At 36.1% G+C, this 21589-nt stretch overlaps 2 protein-coding genes across 10 annotated transcripts; both read right to left on the bottom strand.

Moving 5' to 3' along the window:
• Nucleotides 1–76: 76 nt before the first annotated feature.
• On the bottom strand, nt 77–3674 carry LOC126865156 (smoothelin-like protein 2). Its single transcript, XM_050617344.1, has 5 exons — nt 3464–3674; nt 2116–2191; nt 1380–1503; nt 1076–1227; nt 77–686 (listed from the first exon to the last, which is right to left on the bottom strand). The coding sequence occupies exons 1-5, from the start codon at nt 3531–3533 to the stop codon at nt 563–565; spliced, it is 546 nt and encodes a 181-aa protein (XP_050473301.1). The 5' UTR covers nt 3534–3674; the 3' UTR covers nt 77–562.
• Nucleotides 3675–6581: 2907 nt separating this feature from the next.
• Nucleotides 6582–21492, bottom strand: LOC126865132 (uncharacterized). Of its 9 annotated transcripts, none has more exons than XM_050617285.1 (4): nt 21202–21492; nt 14782–14826; nt 13750–13983; nt 6582–11567 (listed from the first exon to the last, which is right to left on the bottom strand). In XM_050617285.1, exons 1-4 carry the CDS (start codon nt 21344–21346, stop codon nt 7474–7476), a joined length of 4518 nt encoding a protein of 1505 aa, XP_050473242.1. In that variant the 5' UTR covers nt 21347–21492; the 3' UTR covers nt 6582–7473. The 9 variants fall into 9 exon arrangements, with proteins under 9 accessions (XP_050473242.1, XP_050473250.1, XP_050473248.1 ...); XM_050617293.1 differs by having other exon boundaries at nt 14658–14826; nt 21202–21300; XM_050617291.1 differs by lacking the exon at nt 21202–21492 and adding an exon at nt 17487–17585.
• Between the last annotated feature and the right edge of the window lie 97 nt (nt 21493–21589).

Raw genomic sequence — 21589 nt, 5'->3', positions numbered from 1 at the left:
TTTCATTACCTTCTATCTGAAAAATTCGTGGTTCGTGTTACATCGTCGTTAACAAAAAATAACGATACTAATCGAGCAGATTGCTAGCATCACATGTTTATTTCATAAATCTTTGGCGTAGAAGACCTTGAATTCCATCGATAACATCAATGCTATAACATCAGTTCCCTTTTTTGTTATGACTGGTATGTTTTGTTCACGCATCAGTCACAGCACTACATGTTCGAGGAAGCCGTTTTATTTATTGCATCGTTTTTCGGTAAAAATAATTATACATTCATTGGAAGGCTGCCAGGAAAGTCGTGCGTAAAAATGTTGCTGAACGCGTTGCTGAATGCCAGATGCGCAAAAGCGAACTTTTTCTATTTCTTCACTGTTCTCCGCCCGAGGATTTCGCCTGAGCTTGTTTCGTTTTTCTCATTTCATATTTGGAGAATGCGCCGTTTCCTTGATGATCTATTCAAATGAACAGCAGACGGACTCGCGATCCGCGAATCGTATTAGGCGGTTGAATGTCGGGTTTGCACTGCGGAACGCCATTAAGAAGCGTCAAAGTAAGTCCTTAATCCTCGTCTTTGAAGCGGCGATAGATGGACTGTACGTAGGTGAAGACGCACTTCCAGTCTGGTCGGCGCATCATCACCATGTCCTCGACATCAAGTAACGGTGCTATCCCGGCGAGTTCACTACAAACATTTAATCACTCTTTAACATTGGTGATACTTAAAGAATTTTTCAGAAATCATAAAGATCTAAGTTACATTTCTAAGATCTAACATACAATTTAATATATTAAAGTATTTATAAGTTTGAGTAAAATCAATTGTCTATCCAAAGTCATACACTACGCGTACTAAATTTCTTCCACTACATTTTCATTTATTTTACAGATATAAATGCCTATTTTATTTCAAATTCAACGAATATTTTTTAGAGGGACACGTCAAAACCATGGAACAATAAATAATTTATATAAAAACTATAGAACATCAGGAAAGTAGCTCTTGGATGATACAAAAAAGAAAGTCCGAAGAAAGACTGAAAATGAAAGAAGAAGAAAGAAATTGAAGTTTACTCGGCTTTCGTAAACGCCAACTCGAAGTTCATTTTGCGGTTCTCCGGCCGTAGCGAGTGATAGTCGAAAGCGTCTGGTCTAAAGTGATGAAGCAAAGCGCAAAACGCCAATCCATTGTTCCAGCTCGTCGAGAAATTATCCAGTTGCACGTTCTGCAATAGAAAACGCAGCTATGCAACGCGATTCATTAATTTTCCGAACATCGTAATTTTTTCTCGGCTATCGATGTGTGATTATTCGCGTGTTTTCTGCAAATAACATAGACGCTCTCGCGTGTGAAGCTCCATTTACAAGGCGGATTTACCTCGTACTCTTTGGTTTTGGAACGGCACCACGCCAGTAGCCGCTCTTTTATTTGCACCGCGTTGTCCCGCACCGCTGGCTCGGTAAACTTGAATCGAAACTCTGTTGCCGGTGACTTTACGGGACTAAATATAGAAGGAAAAGCCTTCGGTTAAGCTTTCGAAGAAATGGAAGGTGCATATAAATATAAAATGTACGGCGGATTAAGTCAATTAGCGAAGATTGCGCTTGAACGATTGCTTATGACTTAATTTTCAACTTTATTTAACAGTAGTAGAGTGCAAAGTTTTATGCAAAATTATATTTTAATCAGCACAACTAGGGAAATAGAATTTAAATCGAGTTTAGTTTCAACCATGGAAAATTATGTCTGTAAAGATATATTTTATACAGATTTTAGAATATTGATCTAAAAATTCCAAATTATAGTCAGAAATTGTTAAGTCCGTATTTAATTTCTAATCTACAATTTTTCGAATATTTGTTTTCTAATTTTTATAAGCTTTTTCTATTATTCATTTTATAATTTAAATAAACCTACTATCCTAAATTACATCTAATACTCTGGTCGTCGTTAAAGTTAAGTAACAATAATTATTCCAAGGAATATAAGTTTCATATATTTTTGTGGCACAACTGAAATAGAGAAACCAGTTGTCTAATAATATCCATTCTTTCACCGATAGTAAAAACGAAAATACCTATTATATAAATAAAGAACTCTCGTAAACGATTACCTGGGTGACGAGGCGGCGCTATTTTGTCTGTCGAGTTCACGAAACTTGGCAAACGGCGATAGCGGCTTCTTACGAGCTGAAAAACGAATAAAACGATTTAAATTGAAGACGTATTATATAAAAAAAAAAAAAAAAAAAAAATGAATCATAAAACGTTAGGGTTCATTGAAATGCATTCTGTCATCCCATCTTATGTTAATTTCTCTATCATCTAATTAAAAAAGTTTGTCAATGAAAATCGCTACATTTGTGAGAATTATTATTAGGACTGGGCAAAATTCAAAACTAAAAAAATAATTTAAAAATTAAATTAAAAAAAAATAAAACAACTAAAACTTTCGTTTCTCAACCTCGTCGCTGTTCCTCGATTCGAGGTTGCTGTTTTCCTTTTTCCGATCTATTTAACGATTTAAACGATAGATTACAACATTTTGTTATAACACACGGTCGTTACAAAATCATCTTTCGTTCCCGATTTCGTGATTCGAGCCGCAACGAGGCGATGACGAAATCGCTCCAATAACAAGAAACACGTGGAGCTGAATGTAAAACTAAAAGACTTCTAATCTAAATTGTGTACTCTCTGTGTTCGTGTGAGGATAGTTAGCAGCGAAACTCTTAAATAAAATGCAAATAGGAGCCGAGGTTCATTCTGGGTCACAGCAAATTTGTCACTTTCTTTTATAATAGATGAAAATTACAGAGGAAGCACTCGACAAGCCACATTTGCTACTCTTTTAAATGGAAATTTCAATTTTTTTTAGCGAATTCATCTTTTATTTATTTATTTTAACAATTATTTAGAGATAATATTATAATACTATTATTATAAAATTGCGTTTTTATCGGCCTTGCAGCTAAACGATATGTTCAAAATATCATCTGTCATAATATTAGAATATCGAAGATATTAAACTATTGCTTGTCTTAATCATACCGTTGACTTGTACCAAACTTTCTCAACTCGTCGTTATTATTAGAACGTTTACATATTTGAACCTAGCGGATTTTTTGCATTGTCAATTATTTTTAATCGTAAAGTGAAACTAAAATAAACAAATCTACAATAATATAATTTTCATGTTATCCTCCTGTGAATCTTCATATAATTATCAACGAGCAGAATAAAACATACACATGTTCGAATAAAATGTACGGTATGCATACATTTTATGTATACGCATAATTTTTAAAATAACGATCTCCGCGCCATAGAATTGAAATTTTTCATTCTATTTGCCAAAAGCTATTATATGACAATCAAAATAGGTCACAAATTCGATATAGGTAGCTGAAAACAAAGTTCAACCGAAATGGGTATTCGTGCGTAAATTTCACACACTCGTACCTTTTTGAGTAGGTGTATGCGTGCGTTTTGAACACACGGAAAACATGTGGCGATTTATATATATGCGCATATGTAATGGTATATATTTTTCCGGCGCGAAAATGCAAAGATTGAAATCGCCAGAAGCAATTCCTCATTGATTCCGCGAACGAAGACTTGGAAACTTGGCTGGCGCGTCTCCCGATTCTCTTTCTCTCTCTGTATTTACAATCTGCAAATAAATGCACGTGTACGGGGCACGCTATTTTTGTGTCGATAGAGGACCAATTGCTTCTCCGTTAATCGAAGAGCCATTCGTTATTTATTGGAACTTTCTGATCGAAGATCCATCGGGAGAGCACTTTTTGATTCTATTTTAAATTCCATTTTAAAAACTTGAAATCTTATTTTAGAATTTTACTTTCAATCTTATTTTAAACATTTGTATTTGATAATTGTTAAATACTCATTATTCTTTTCGTTATTTAAAATATTTTAAAAGTAAAACGAGAACCCGATACTGTATTTCTTGATCTGTCAATGTTTATTTTATTAATTTTTATTATTTTTTATTAATTTTGTAATTTCCAGTCAGTCCTTTCCGTAACGTCTTCGTAAAAGAAGTATTTTTTCTAAGAATCTTTCTTAGAGTACTGTACATTTTTGTTGATCTATTCTACAGTAGCTTTAACTATTTTCTCAGTCCTTTCACTTTACTGTAAGCTTTACGATGTTTTTCTTCGTCGTGATTATTGTCAGTTGACACACGCAGTAGGATCTTAGTTTATTCCGGATTTAACGAATTTATAATTAGTAGTTATCATTTCTTGTTTAAATTAATTCATGTAAATTATATTAGTAAGTGAGAAAGGAAAGCATGTCGAGTCACGAGTGTTAATAGAGTGAATGTCAATTTATCTATTTAGTAATATTCCTCGTGATTCTGTGATCTGCTAATGCAGCAATCAATGTGACATCATTCTCCATTTCCGCCAAGAATCCAAGCGTCGAGTGTAGGATATAAATCGTGCGTAAATTAAAGATCATCAAGCTTCCGGTATTTTTTTCCATCATCGTTTAATTTTTAAGATTGAACTGTTTTAAGGCTTCTAAGTGCATATTTGATCCTTTAAAATGTTCTCTGACTGTATTGCAATTAGATTCGTTAGTTTCAAACAGCTTCAGGATTGTGTGTGTTGTCGCTTGTTTTATGGGGGGACATTGTCCAAGTATTTAAAATTGAATTTTCACGTAATTAAATTCTTTAGCTACTATATAAAGATATATATACTGAAGAAATAGGACACAAAATATTGTATAAAATTTAATAAAAGAAAACTGATACAAAATCTAATAATAAATTGTACGGAAGCATTGACTCAATAAATAATAATTCTATTGCCAAATAAAAGTATTTTTCTGTACATAATTACTCTACACATTTTTTGGGAATTTAATTACTAGACTATGGATGTTTATCCATTTATAGAAAATTTATAGAAACTACTAAACGTTCGAATATTTCATTGTAATATTTATATTATAGTACTTAAGACCAGATCTCTATTTAGGTTCTACTACTTTAGTTCAATTTAGTTCATAAAAGTATGCATAAAGATCCACTGTCTATCAATTATCTCAACTAAAATAGTAACACGGTGATACTTGGCAGTTATTAATACTCGACGAAGAAGTAAGTGGGATATAAGAAACAAAAATCTGTCAAAGGAAGTAAAACTGGACGTGAATAGTCAGACAAGGTCCCCCTCTTGCATTCTACTGCACCTAGATGTACTAATATACAGTAATGAACAAAAATATCACCACAAACCAGATTTTCTTGTAAAATTCTGTGTAAACTTATAAAATTCACGGTTCCTTTTTTCAATTCTCTTTTGTTGCATCGTCAAAATTCATTAAGCAGCTGTGCTATAAAAATAAATAGCAAAAAATAATAAAATAATAAAAAATGTATAACGAGTTGCCTTTACAAATTATATCAATGACATTAGTTATGCAAACTAATATTATCAAATAAGTTGAAGAAACGTAACAATCAAATATTTTTCAAAAATCTTGTATCTTCAAATCTACAGCTATTTTATATTGAAATACTTCTGACATGAAAATACTTCTTCTAAATTGATCAACCGTTTCCAAACTTTACTTCTCATATAGTGCATTTCGTAATTATAAAACCATTTAATAACATTCAATTTTTGTATACTGCGTTACATATTCTTATACGTTGACGTGATAAAGAAAGAAGTACATATTTCGTATTTAGAAACAATTTATTCTTTTTCCCCGAAAAAACAGTGGATTAAACGATAGACTAAAGAAAACAAGAAAGAGAAAAAAGATAGAAACTAGTTTATTTCTATTTTATAACAACAGCACCGACATAATAGAATATTTTTGATATTACAAAAATTGAGCTCAGGATACAATAAAATGAAATTGTTGTAAGTCTAACTGTAATTTTGCACGATTTTGGTCAGATTTTACCCTGCTCTACCTTCCATCTCGTACTGAACGATTTAAGTATTCAAGATTTTGGTTCTATAGTTACGCAAGGTATTTCACAAGAACGTTGAGCAAAGAATCGTGTTTTCCCAAATTCACACATAAGTTTATAGAAAATAGGATGTTATGTGCCAACAATTTTGTTCATCACTGTATGCTACTATTCAAACTTCGTGCACAGTCCGGCTGGTGCAAGCTACACGCTACTGCGCGTCAAAAAAGGATCAACAAAAGAAGGGCTGTGACTCACTGCTTTATTCGGGCTTTGGCACGACCTTCTAGCGACTCTGAACGTCCGTCCGCAAAACGTGTTCGCGCGCAGAGCGCGACTCGAGGCTTATTAAAAAAAGAAGAACAAAAAAAAGAAAAAGAAAAGAAGAAAAGAAAATTAAGAAAAAAATGAAACATGAAACAAACAAGAGTGAAAAGCGCACATGGGGCGTTTCTTCGACGCGAAACAAGAGAGGAAACTTTCTCCATGAGAAAACGCGCGCCCCTTTTCGTGCTGAACACGCGAGCAATAATCATTTTAGCATTCAGTCTTGTTTCCTCGACGAACGACCTTTGACGTTGGCTCATCTTTTCTCTGTTCAAATTCGTGCAGATCCACTGCTTTTCTTTTTTTTTTGTTCCTTTTTTAAGTTTCTATATGAAGATTTATTATTTTTATTTTTCACTTCACTTGAACTCCCTTTTGGTAGCTTCGAAGCTTCACTTAATGTCTTCTTTGTATTATAAGTCGCGTCATACACAACAAATAATGTTGTTAATTAGTTGTGTATAATTCTCGTCGTTAGTTGATCTCCTCTGTCGAAATGCACATAGATCAACTGGTTTCAGTAACTCCTCTTTCTGATTTTATTTCTATACGAATATTTATTATTTTTTATGCTCACTTCACTTTAACGTATGTATGACTTTCGACGTTGGCTTGATCTCCTCTGTTAAAATCCACGCAGATCCACTGCCTTCAGTAATTTTTCTTTTTTTTTTTTTGTTTTGTTTTGTTGTTGTTTCCTTTTTAAGTTTCTATATGAAGATCTCTTATTTTTATTTGTCACTTCACTTAAACTTCCTTTTGGTAGCTTCGAAGCTTCACTTAATGTCTTCTCCGCATCACAACAAGGAACGCTGCCAATTAAATATTACAACGTTATCTAACACTTGTTCCTCCTCACACAGTTTTATATCCATTTTTTCTACTCGTTCCCTTTGATTTCTTAATTTATGAAAGACACTCTGCAACGTCGCGCGCAGATCGATAATTGTCCAAGACGTACCTCAGATTCGGACACGATACTAGAGATCTTCTCCTAAGACAGGAGGATAATTACAATTATCGACGACTAGAAATCGTGAATTTTTTCCACAACCAGAATCGTTAGTATAAAACAAATCATCCAGCTGCACCAAGAAATAGCGGATCCAAGAAGATCCAATATGACGTCCTGTATTCCTCAAATACACGTCACGCTAAACAAACGAAGAGATTCAAACCAGTTTTATTACTGATTATCCGTCCTCGTAGCTTCCTCGAACAGATCGTCGAACACTTTGTCAACATCTGCGGTGTTCACGTTTAATAATGGCATTTGTTGAGGGGTGGTTATCGAAAGACACAATTTTTCATCAGATAAACCAGGCATAGTACGACTACGAGACAGTCCAACCATCCCTTTAGACGCAAATCTAGGAGATCTTCTGTGTTTCAAAGAATCTTTCGATTCTACATGATCACCTGGTTGATCGAAATACTGTCTGATCTTATCTTCCATCTTCTTGACGCTGTCTGCCATTGACGACGCTTCAAATTGTTTGGACCTCAATTTCTGAGAAGATGGAGACTTTGGTTTCGGTGGTTTTGGATGAGAGCTTTGAAACGAAGATGTTGATGCTGGTGTGTTTATTTTAGGTGCTCGAGGATAACGATTGGAGAGAGCCAATTGGTGCCAGGACTCTGATTTCGAGAGCACTATAGATCTAGAGGTTTTATTCGCACAAGATACCAAATATTCGTCACTGGAGTCGATTGGCACCGCTCCGTTTGGAACTGGAGAACGTTCCTTGTGAATTGATTTCGATTGAGGGTTTGGCACCTGTTCGTAAGCTTCCCGTAAAGCAACCACCCTGTTCACGGTCACTGGACCTGGTGAACGAGCTCGAGGTGGCTCTGGCTTCTTCTGAGGAACTGGTGTTAGATATTTAAATCGACTTGGTCCTTGGGAACCTGTCGGTCGATCGAAGTTTGCTGGTTGATTGTATCTTTGTTCCTGCTGAATTATATTCGATTGCTGATGGTGAATATTTTGATTAAAAGTCGATTGTGGATGGTGCACATTCTGAGTCACGTTTACAGGTTGTTGATGACTTAATGGAATATTTGGTTGCTTGTAATTTTGCTGTTGATGACTTGATGCGATATTTGATTGATCGAAACTCTGTTGCTGGTAACTGGATGCAATATTCGGTTGATTAAAACTCTGTTGCTGATGATTCAACACAGTGTTTGATTGATTACAACTTTGCTGTTGAGGAACTAAATTAGGAGATTGACTCGAGGATTTAGTCTGAGCTTGACTGACAGTCAGGTGTTGTCCAAAATTAGAAGATTGATGAGGTTGATCATTCAAAGAAGTGATTTCATTTTGCAGGCGACGAACCAAGCTCTGTTGCAGCAAGTTATGTCGACGAATTTCATCCTCTGAAGCAATAGTCTCGTTAGTTGGTGGTCTAGACCTGGACCAAGAAAACTGTGAAGGAGAAGGTGACGAAGACGTCCTAGAATCCACTGCCACTTCTTCTGATCGAGGTTCAGGACTATCCACGGACGATGCAACCGTTGCAATAGCACACGTGTACCTTGTAACCACTCCAATATCTGGACTGATATCTTGATTTTGAATATTTTCATCATCCGGAAAAGTCGAACTTTCTATAGGCCAATCTGGTGTCTTCTGAAGATCCTCCTTTTCTTCTGTTGCATTTGATATTTCGTCAGATGGATTGTTACCATTAAACAAAACAGAAGGAACCAAAGCGGAAGAATATTTTTGGTTATCTTCAGACTCGTAACTATTCACAGGATTTCCAGATAATTGTTTCTCATAATTCTGCGTTTCTTGAAAAGGCAAGGATTCTCTGAAACCTTGCTCACTAGGAATCTGACGTACACCAGGAACCACTACAGGATTATTATACTCAGAACCACTGGATACAGTATGATAATTCTGATTGTGGTCCAGAATAAATCTCTGACGATTTTCAGACACCTGATCAGAGTCCGATTGTCCACAAAATAAAGGTCTCCATTGTTTTTCACTTTCTACATCACTTACTGATATCGTTGGTCTATCCAATTTGTTAGAAGTCTGTACAGCAGCGTTACTACAAACCAAGGTCTGACCTTTTGAAATTTTAGGCGTCACTCTGAAAGATCTACCTTCGTTCTGATGCTCTTCGTTTATTCCAGTTTGCACGGCCACCGACGAACTACCTCTCAATGTAGTATCTGCAAAATTATTCTCACCAAATCGATTCTCACGATCTTTTCCAGTTTTTATCGCTTCGAATATGTCTTTAGATCCTCGATGCTCCATAGGAGGATACTCACGAGTCTGAACACGTTTGTCTGGAACTACTTTGAAAGAAATCTTGCCATCCACCACTCCAGTAACGTTGTCTCGTTGAGCCAGTTCTCTTTGACGCTGTTCTTCGAGTTTCATCGTTTCCATGGAAGTTTTTCCAACGAATGGCGCGAACTGTTTGCAAAAAGATCGATAATCCAGTTTACCGTTCTCTGTAACCGTGTTATTAGCTCTGTTCTCGTTTTTCTCGTGTTCTATCCACGGTGGTCGAGGAAAACTAGGTTTCTCTACATTGGCTCTAGAAAATTTCGGAGATTGTTGCGTTGTTTCCTTATCAAACATCATTCTAGCTTTTTCTTTCAGCGTGTTTGTTGGTACTGGAGCGTTCTTTGACCAATGATAGGATGGAGGAACCTTGGATGGAGATCCTGGCGAAGGTCTTTCTATTTTACGAAAAGGAGAGGAAGGGGCATGCCTGAAACCTGTCGACTCCATCTTTATCTGAGGATTTGGCGCAGAATAGTTAGAATAATTTGGAGTAGAATTAGAGTAAACCTGTGCCTGAGTCGGCCCAGGGAACATTTTATTAGCTCGAAACTTTAAAGAAGGTTTATTATCCTTCTCTTCGCTCATCGTTGGTTTATCAAAGGTTGTTTTAATGTTGGAAAATTTACTGTTCCAGTTTTCATTAGTCAGTGACGACATATCCATGGTGCGTCCAAACGTCTTGAAGGGAACTACTGGCGCAACTGATGGTGTTTCGTTATTTTTAGTAATTAAAGCCAGGAATTTTCTATCGTTTTCTGTCTTAGGTTGAAAAGTAGGAACGGTAACATTGCTAGAATTGAACGATTTGTCTCCAACACTAATTGGCTTTCTTAATGACAAACAGCCTGTAGCTTCATGCCCAAGAGTCTCAGCTTGAAGCTTCAAGTAACTAGGAATATCAATAGTGTTCGCACGTTTGATCTTCGACTTTTTTGCACTAAATTTGTTACTATTCCCGTATTTTCCACTACTTGAAGCTAACTCAGCCCGTTGCCGAAGAATAGCCGCCAATTTGCTTACGCGACTCCTTTCATCGCTATCTTCAATAATATTCTCGTTATTCTCTTTCTCTTGATAATTGTTAGCTCTATACGGAGCCTGGTACATATTTAGCTCTCCAACAGTCTTAGTATCAGCTGCATCCACCTGTTGAATCCCACGACACACACAATTGTTGTCCCTAATTTCTTTATTCTTATCCTCTAGTAACTGTCTTTGATTTATCGCGTCTTTCGTGCATTTATCGCGAACTTCTTCCGGCTTTCTGTCAATCGCACTAACTGTAGATATATTCTGCTCCTTCTGTTCCTTTATAATAGGCGAAATCTCTCCCAAAGGGAGACTATTTCTCTCCTCTTCTAACCACTTCCTAGCTTTCGCCAATTCTTCCGTAGAAACACCGATAGTGTGTCTCGTTCCTCTTCGTCTCCTGCTCAAAGACGTCGAAGGAAGCACAGGAATCTTCACCGTGGTCTCCTCAGGCATCTGTAGTCTAGACAACAAACTAGATACCAACCTTAATAACTGCAATTTACTCGTAGGATCAGAAGCTGCGCCGTGTTTCGCCAGCGCATTCACGTCGATTTTCTCTAAAGTCTCTCGAAGACGGGACAAAGCGGTCTGTATATCCGATAGTAACAAATCTTCGAGGAATTTCAAGTCTTTCTTCAATTCTGGTTCCTTGCAGTTGCCCAGAACTTGTTCCATGGAAGTACGAATCCGGAAGTCCTCTTCGGAGTCGACGCCAGAGTCTTCGGGAAGCGCTGGTGGTTCGTCCTCGCGGCGACCCCCTAGGGTGAGCTCGAGAGCCGCGCGTAGACGTTCTACCAGTAGCGGCAATGAATTCCACTCACCGACTGGCTGGTTCTCGTTTCGTCCATCGATGGTACCTGTCACAGTCCCTTCTTTTCTTGTCGAGGTTTCCTCTCGTTTGATTTTCTCGTCGTTGTCCACGGTGCTCGAACTCGCTGAAAAAGAAACGACACGAGACGAGGGTTGAACCCAGAGACGACCTGAGGACACACAGCGCAGAGACGGCACACGAGGAAGCACGATACACGAAGGATCTATTTTTCTCATCTTTGATTCCCCTTTTTTTTTTTTTTTTTTTTTTTTTGACAGTATACGAAGGAAGATCTATTTTTCTCATCTTCGTGTCCTTTTTATATTCTATGTTTATTTGACGATACACAAGGAAGCACGAAAGACGAGAGGAGATGTACTTTTTTCATCTTTGAATCTTTTCTATCGTTTAGAGATGTTAACTGGTTTTAAAGGTACACGAGGAAGTACGATACAGAAGGGATATCTACCTCTCTCGTCTCTGATACCTTTTTATTTTTCTGTTATACCTTTTACGTACGTTGTCTTTCGTTACTATGATTTTTTTTTTTTTTTTTTTGGTCACACTAGAAAGGGTATTTGATATTTCTTATTTGTTGATTTTTCTAGCGAGACCAGAGAGAATCAAGAGTCGTGTGGAAGTAGAATAAGTCGGTGTGTGTTGGCTCGAGACGCAAAAGGAACGCGTGAAACGCGTTTTCGCGAGGAGGAGCCGCTTAGCTTGACCGGCAGTCGCGCTCGCTTTATTTAAAAGCCACGGGATTCTCCGCGGGGATTTATTTTCGGTCGCTCGTTCAACGCCTCGCGGAGCTGCCCACCGGAGGAGAGAGAGCCCTGACGAATCGCGAACGACGCCGCGCAGCGAGACGAGAGATCGGCCCCATATGAGCAGCTAATTCGAAATTCAAACCAGTTCGATACTCCATCATTCGTTCCTTTTCACGTTTTTCTTCTTTAAAAAGAAGACGTTTCTCTGGGTTGATTTGTAAAAGTTGATACGAAGACGATATTGTAGATATATGTAAGGAGAGTAGGTTTTTACTTATGGGTCTTATTGGTGGTTAGCTTCTTTGGTAAGGAGCCAGATGGATCAACCTCTTCGTTATTACACCAATTTTATAGATAACGTTGGGATTAGTTGAGATTCTTCTTAACCGATAACTAAGAAAGTAGAATTATATCTTCGTTTTGATAAGAGGACTTTTTATATTTCTATCCTGAGCTGTTTCATTTTGAAGTTGTAAATTCTTCTTGTAGATTCTAATTGTGTCCATGGTACAGTGATTAACATAATTAAAATAACAGCGATTCTAGTTTGCATGAAATGTACGGTACTATTCAAAAGTAAATGGACAACTGTTTATTTTTGACAAGATCTAATTTATAATTATTAGATTATAGATAAATCAAACTGCAATAATTTCATTCCTTTTATCATAGTTCCTGACACGAAAATTTTCATTTATGTTCTAAATTCTATAAGAAGATAAGAAATACTACTTTTAATTATTAATTTCTTATTAACTTTTACAGTTTAGTAAAATTCACGTACTACTTCGTTCAAGAAATAAGCAACTGGTTGAACGCGAACGAGTGTAAAAACTTGAGAATCAAGTCAAGTAAATACCAGGTTACATTGATCAAGATATTTCAAGTTTCTTGAATTCATACATTTAGATTAATCTGAAAGAGCTTAAAAATCGAAGTGTTCGGATTGCTATAAAAAGATAGTGCATTTAATTTATATTAAACAACATTTAGCTCCTTAACGTATAAATCTTTCTTCGATTTACGAATTTTTTATAATAATTAACTGACACTTTATAATAGCCAATTGACACTGGAACACAGACAATAAATGTATAATATATCTCTTATATTATACATATTAAAATATCTTAGTATAAGATACCTTAAGTTCGTGAAAATGAGCGAATAAAATAATCGATAGACTAAAAACAATCTATCACACATAGATCCACATATATCAGAGGCATGTGCATTAAGTGGTAAAACAAAGTCACGAATTTTTCCAGTAGAGTTAGCCTAATTTATCCAGGTCATAGCATAGTGCTCTTTATATCATAAAGATCGATAGAAAATAACAATTATATAGGTCTGTTAAATCGAAGTTAGGTGATTGTTTAGTCAGAAGATAACAGACTAAAACACAAGGATTTAACAATCCTTGAAATTGCTTCGCGTTTCATTTCGCACGCAACTAACAACCACGGAATGCGTTGAGCTAGATTCGTTCGATTCGAAACAGGTGATCCATCTATCCTCGAATTACCGTGCGTCACGAACCTGGTTGTGTGGCCTCTTTCTTCTCTATTTCCATCGATTTCCTCTCGTTCTCCACGTACGTCTCCTTCTCTTTTTCCTCTTTGAATAATTCCTCCTTGGTCTCTTCTGGATATTCTTTTACGGTTTCCTTTGGGATATCCTCGCAGGTGTCTAAATATTCCACGGTATTTGATTTTCCACTTTCTCCCTCGACGATGTTCTGGAGATTATCGTTCTCCACGACGTTTTGAATATCTGGAAAAATTTAATGGCATTAAAATGGAACGTGTCAGATGAAGAGAATGAAGCAGTTTTTTTTTATCAACAATGGATCTGCACACCTTTCATTTGTATCAAGATATAGTGGTTACAAAAAAGTATTGGCACATGGTTTTATTTTCCAGTAAAGAGTTCATTTTTTTTTTTTCATTAGGCTCTACATTTTGTTCTTAAACAGTCAAATTTTTGTAGTTACACGAAAGTATTGGCAAATAATATGAAATTTAATAAACCTGAACCTGAATGTTATAATAGACACAATAATGTGCTAATACTTTTTGCAGCTTTAAATAACGATAGATTACTAATATATTACAAATGTGGTATTGTATTCGATGATTCTCTCGAACCTTTTTGAGGCTACACTGTTAAAGGGTTAACGTAGCAGAAAACACAGCAATGGTTACATCGCAGAAAGATGTACGTACTTCATTTTATTTTCTTTCTTTCGGTTTTTTAATCCTTCCTTTTTTAGTAGTCAGTCACGTGCAAAGAATGTCCTTCGATAGTTCAATGTGATGAATTGAAAAAAGAATGTCAGGATTGAAAGATGAGAGAAAAGAGAAGAAGTAACGTTTCGTTAATGATGTTACGTTTTGCAGACAATCGTACGCCCTATCGTATTTATTCAGAAGCCGCGATCATCGTACATTTTTCCCTGAGTTAACGTAGACCAATTTCGCTCGTTCATTATCTATCATACGATACTCGAATAATCGTAGGCCAAAGATATTCAAAGAAGATCGTGACGCCAGCTCGTAAAGAAGACCTCACCTTCCGCCTCCGACATTTTGATCCTCTGGATCTTCGACTGGCTGCCTGGAACCCAAAGCAAACATCGTTCTTCAAGCGAGCTGTCGATATTCGTAAGGTATTACAAGCGTAGTAAAAATAAATCGATGAAATAACAAACGAACTCGAACGAACAGTATGATTCTTCATTTCTTTTTCTTTTTATAACGTTCATTTTACATCTGTTACATATTACAAAAAGATTTGTATATTGCTTTTTATTTGCTATTTCACGTTTATTCTGTTATCGATTTGAAGTATTTTTTCGGTTAAATATTATTTTTTTATCTTTATTTAATTGCAATAACAATCTGTCCCTAGTTTCCTTTGTTTGTTAGTTCTGTTTCAACTTTCTCATATTAGAAAAAATCTTTCTTTATTTCTCTGTTGAAACTTTTTCATTCAACTAAAACCTCAATTTATCTTCTCTTGTTTCTTGATCTTTATCTGAATTCTAAAAATAACAGTGATTTATTGTTTCGAGTTTTGTTATTAGCTCCGTTCGAACTTTCTCGCATTAGAACAGAATGCTGTTCACTTTTGCTCTTGAAATTTTTATTCAACTACGATATTAATTTATTTCTACTTTAATAAATTTCTTTTGCTTGTGTTTTATTAGTTATTTACTTTCGAACTTCTCCACGCGAATAAAAGAAATTTTCTTCTTTTCTTTATCAATCGCACTATTCAATTATGATCTTAATCTATTTTTGCCTAATTTCCCCATTACCTCGTTCCGCTCTAACTTTTCCAAGATAAAGACAGAAATGTTCACTTTATTCTTGTTTCAAATCCTATTCGATATTAATCTAGTTTGCCTAAATACGTAATTTCTAATTACCTTGTTCTTCTTCAACATTTAAATTACGTTCAAACAGAACGAATGTTCACTTTTCCTCTCTCAAACCCTATTCAAAAGCAGAAATTTCGACGTTTCCTGTCCCAATTTCACAATATCGAACGAAGTAATCTATTTTTACTTTAATACTCTTTCGCAATTATCTCGTTCTTCTCCAAATTCTCCACATTAAAAACAGAAATTTTCATCTTTTCTTCTTCGATGCCTAATTAATCACGATATTGTCCTATATCTTTGATCAAACAAATTTTTCAAAAATAAGAGTTTCCTTATTCTTCTGTCCCATTTTCACGATATCGACCTACTTCTGCTAAAGAAAATTTCCCTAATTACCTTTTTCTTCTCCACGTGAAAATTAATACCTCTTTCCTGTCGATTTCCAGTTAGTCACAATATTATCCCATATTTTTGCTCGAACAAATTTTTCAAAAACAAAAGTTTCCTTATTCTTCTGTTCCATTTTCACGATATCAACCTACTTCTGCTAAAGAAAATTTCCCTAATTACCTTTTTCTTCTCCACGTGAAAATTAATACCTCTTTCCTGTCGATTTCCAGTTAGTCACAATATTATCCCATATTTTTGCTCGAACAAATTTTTCAAAAACAAAAGTTTCCTTATTCTTCTGTTCCATTTTCACGATATCAACCTACTTCTGCTAAAGAAAATTTCCCTAATTACCTTTTTCTTCTCCACGTGAAAATTAATACCTCTTTCCTGTCGATTTCCAGTTAGTCACAATATTATCCCATACTTTTGCTCGAACAATTTTTTCAAAAACAACAATTTTCACATTCTTCTGTCCCAATTTCACAATATTAATCTACCTTTGTCACAAAAAGTTTCTGTAATCACCTTATTCTTCTCCGATTATTTCACGATAGAAGAAAGAAAAAAGACGAGGAATTCGTCACTTTTCGTCTCTCAGTTCTTATTTAACCGCGACATTGAGCCACTTTCATTGGACGTGAGTATAGTAACCGGCGCGTTTTCAGGATTCCCGATCCAGCGTTTCCGCGAAAATGAACCGCATGCGATCGCGTCCAGGTCGAGAACGTTAAATGAACGACTCTAGGTCTAGTCTGGTGCATTTCTCGATGGCAGAGAAGCGTTGGCGGCTGTTTCGAACACGACAGGCCTCGCGCGAAAATAGCTTTGACCCGTTTTCGCGAATACGGAAATTAGGAAGTCCTCTGCGGCCGATTCTATGCGAGCTATGCTCCCGATACAGTATACCGATTACATATTTGGAATCGTGATTCGTAAATTATTCCGCTGTCTCGATCGTTTCTAGAACGTTTTTCGTCTCGTTTAATGCCGCGCGAAATAGTTTCATAGCATTCGAAGTTTAAACCTTGCGCTGAATTAGTTTCAATTAATTCTTTCACTTATACCAACTATTCAGAAGTCGCGCTGGTTAGTTACGTAAATTAAAAGGTATAGAGGTATGACGTTAATGTTTCGCATTTATTATTATTCGTGTCATATCCTTGCGATGAATAAACTTATGGAAGGAGATCACTGGTTTCTCGAGAATCGAACATTAATTATATTATCTATTAATAATATCGAGAAATTTACAAAAAGTGAAATTGATTACTTTGGATTTTGAGAGGCTCGTATTACGAACATACGTTCGACTATTATTCGCTGTATATCGTTCGAAAAATGTTGACGTAATAAAATATCTTATAGAATGGAAGAGAACGAGCGAATTATAAATAAGGCGAAAAATAAATAAACATAAATAGAAATGAATAAAACAAGTCGAAATTTACAAATAGAAATTAATATTTATAAAAATGCAGCAACGAGAAACGATACGTACACTGTATCAGGATGCTTAAGAATTCTTTAATCGATGGTAATAAAAGTGTTTCGATCTTCGGTTATGCTCGTATCACTGTTGACTGCGAATCTTTTGGAAATAGAGTTAAACAAACACAGTTGTTGCTTTGTGTACTATAATAAACGTTTCCGTGAACGTTGCGCAATCCAAAAGCGTTTACTCATTCACTTCTTTCGTTGAGAAATCAACGCAAAAGCTGCAAAACCGCGTGTTATTCCTAAACGTGTTTCCGGCATTATTCCAATCTCTTGAGAAGTGTTTTTTAGTCACTCGGAAAAGATGCTCGTGTTGATACCTTAGAATAGAAACAAAGGGACAGAGAACGAACACTAAACGTTCACACAACGTGATCATAAAGAGTATTTTAAGGAACGTGCAAGTTTCTACGTTTTCTGTACCTATCGTTGTTTCGTATGACAAATTTCTAACTATAGACTTTGTGAAAGCCCATTGCAATTGCGTATAATTGTGGATAGCTATAATAAAAGAAAAAACAAGTAGAAATAATAATATTAACGTGATAATTAATATGATAAAATTGATATGATAAGAAGAATAAGTAGTAATGATAATAATGGAGGATTCAATTTTTAGATAAGAGATTGAGAAATTGCAAAATATTCGTTTCAAGCATTTAAGAAATATCCATCGAGTATAATGAATTTTTGGGTAATATCCAACCACCGAAGGCTAATTTTGCCAATAACAAGAAACCTACGCACAAACGTCGACTTTCAATAATTGTGCACTATAAAAGGATACATCAGGGGAAAATCTAAGAAAATCTAACACCACGATGTTATTTATTATAGATTAAACAGTATAATGCACTTCCTATTCGGAAGAGCCGATATCGTAACTTTAATATTTAGAAAGTACCACGAATATTAAAATAAATTAGAATATTAACGAAACCTTAAAACCTGTTTATGGATTGTTAAATGCTCATTTTCCTGCAAACAAAGCTTCTTATCCATAAAAATCAACTAACCGTCTAACAATAAGTCTAATACTTAGAACGTTCGATTAAAAGCAAACTAGACTAGGATATTAAATCAAACAAACTTAAATCCTTCTTCGTATAAATTGCCAATCTTCTTGCCATAAGAAAAGTATATTATCTATTTACAGAAGACAACAAACTTTTCAGGTAACGAAAAACCTACTTACGTAGAACTTGCCATTCGTCTCGTCCAGCTTTCAGCATTTTAATACGTCCATACGTACATTCATAAATACGTTCCTAACAGCAGAAGCCCAGAAAAAAGGTCGTGTCAATGACTCTTAAAGCGAGACGTTACTCAGCAAGAATCCTCTATCATCTACGAAACGCACATCATTTACTTATGCAAAGATCAAGTTTGCAAAGCCTCTGCAAGATCGAGGGTGAGAAAGCGGGCGAAAGTTCCGGTCAGTTTGCTTTGCACGCGGGACGACCATGATAGGCAACCGCGTTCTACCACGAGGCCGTGTGCTTTATAAATAGTTCTGAGAAGTTTCACCGTGGTAGACGTCTCCTTGCCTTCAGTTTTTTTCAAAATATTTTCCTACTTAATTCATGTCTGTTTCATTTATTAACGTAGAAAGGTATAATAGACGATACAGTAAGGTCATAAAACATAGTTAAACCCATTAAAGGTTTTTCTGTGGTTTGTCGCGTTAGCGAAAGTATCTACTATCGTTTATCATTTTTTCTTCGATTAATTGAAATATATTGTCGAATCTTTTTAATGTTATTACGAAAAGGAATTCGCTTAGTATTCTTTTAAATAAAAGAAATCGAAGTAACATTGCGGTATGATAGATAGATTGCGGATGATTGACGCGTTTGTGGAAAATTAAAAGACGCAGAGACATACAGAAATACAGAAAATATCGAAAGTGTAGCATAATCATTATGACATCTAACAAATTTCCACTTAGGTTTCGTTTCTCTTAGATATACCGCAAAGAAAGAATTGATTGTGAGTTAACATCAAGCTGCTTATGAAACCTATTATGTCTCGAATTAATTGCCACAGTCGTCGAGAGTTGTAAACTTTAATCACTAAGCGATTTTATGATTCATACATTCGCTATATCGCCTGCATCTATTATAAGTTCATCGAAACAACTGCTATTCGTTGGTAAGAGAGCATCAAGATCCTAGAGATTAGAAAGCCACTGAATTTCAGCCACTCGAAATAAATAATTTTTTAATGTCCACCTCAAGAAAGCTTGATTGGTCTTCGTTGAGCTTTAGCGAACGATTTTACATTTATGCAAAATATGCGTCTTACGACCTTCTGTTCCAAAACGCGCGAGATACCAGGCGATCAAATTCGAGGCGATCGCGGTCCACACGTTCCTCGTGGACGTCTGCCAAGCGAGCAGTTTGTTGCTTGAAAGCTGGCCGATTTTGGCGACGTACATGAATCGAGTCAACTTAAGGGGCATACGTCCAACAATCTTCGATCGTTGTAGCACAACTTAATCATTATCAATGCTATGACGAGTCTCTCTTGGCAGTTCTTCGTTCGCGTTAAAACTCTGTTTTTCAAACACGAATTCTCTATTCAAATTCCCTGTCTTCCTCCTCATCTTCGTTTTACGATTCTCTTTTACAACCAACTATTATTTATTCTTAATACTTCATTCCCTAACAGCGAGTAAATAGAGGGAAGGAAGCTTGACGGTTTAAGAAGATCGACGACGAAGAGCGAATAAGGCTATAGTTACAATAAACGCGTGTTCTGACAAATGAAACGTTCGAAGGCCGGAATGCATACATTCGTAAAAATCATTGTATATGCATACAGTAGCCGCTAAAAGTATCTGAACACTGACCACAGGAAACTTTCATGTATATGTTATGTATGTTACGTAACACATTTTGAAATTTCATTGACACTGTAATGACACACGACTATCGTGATTATAAAATTGAAATCAATCTGAAACTGTACATATATATATAAGTTACAAGATATTTATTGTAAGCATATATTTAGTAAAAAAATCAGTATACAGTATGAATAGCCATATTAAATATATGTATAATAAGCGTTAAGTGATGTTCCCTTTGAATATTCGGGCTTATTAACATAACGAATAATTCATTTGCACTAAATATACAGTGGTTACAAAAAAAATTGTATCTTCTAATAAAGCAATTTTTCATCAAGTTCTACGTTTCATTTTCATGGTATCAAACTTTTGCGATCACATGTAAGTGTTGTTAAGTATGCTTGCACCTAACTAATTAACGTGTAAATGCTATAATAAACACAACGATGCGCAGTTTTTCTAGTCAGGTACATATACATGAAAGTTTTCTACGATAACTATGAGCGTTTGTAAAAATCTTATTTCAGAAAACAACACGTGGTTCATATGCACCAGGCTATTAAAAACCTTTTCTAAATATATTATGAGTTATCCTAAACATTCTAAATTGCTATTTCATTGCCCTGGTGTATCCAAATACTTTCACGAGCCGCAAAACGTTAAAATCTTATTCGAAAAAGCGACACATGGTTTGTATGTATCGAGTGACTAGAAATCTTCTCCAAATATGTTACGCGCGTTATACGAGACATTCTGAATTTCAGTTTTCTGACGTATCCATCGAAACTACAGTTCATCGGAACACCCCACCGTAACCATAGCTTAATCGATGCGATTTAATTAAAAAACGGTGAAATATATGATTTACCTTGAAGGATCAGAGGAACAGTGTCGGTGTATTGAGGAACTGCGCGCACGGGAGACTGCGCGAGCACCAGCCTCTCTGCCACCAGACTCTTCGTTCCGGTGGTTATCGTCGTCTTTGGCGGTGGTGGTGGTGGTGGAGGTGCCATAGGTGGTGGTGGTGGTGGTGGTGGCACTGGCGACGACGGTGGATGATGCTAGCAGCGCTGCTGTTAAAAGCTTACCGTCACCCGGCTCGAATTAGATCTCCTGAAATAGCAGCCGAGTTATTGCCGGCACTATGGACCAGCCTGGACGCATACCTCGCTATCGTGTACGTCGTGACGATTGGATCGAGGTGTACGCTTCCGGTACCGGACGCGGACACACGCTCACCAGTGGTCCACCTTCTT

Source organism: Bombus huntii, chromosome 4 (genome assembly GCF_024542735.1).
Source record: "Bombus huntii isolate Logan2020A chromosome 4, iyBomHunt1.1, whole genome shotgun sequence".
Classification (NCBI taxonomy): Eukaryota; Metazoa; Arthropoda; class Insecta; order Hymenoptera; family Apidae; genus Bombus; species Bombus huntii.
The sequence above is the reverse complement of the archived record's forward strand: the minus strand, read 5'-3'. Positions and strand labels throughout refer to the sequence as shown.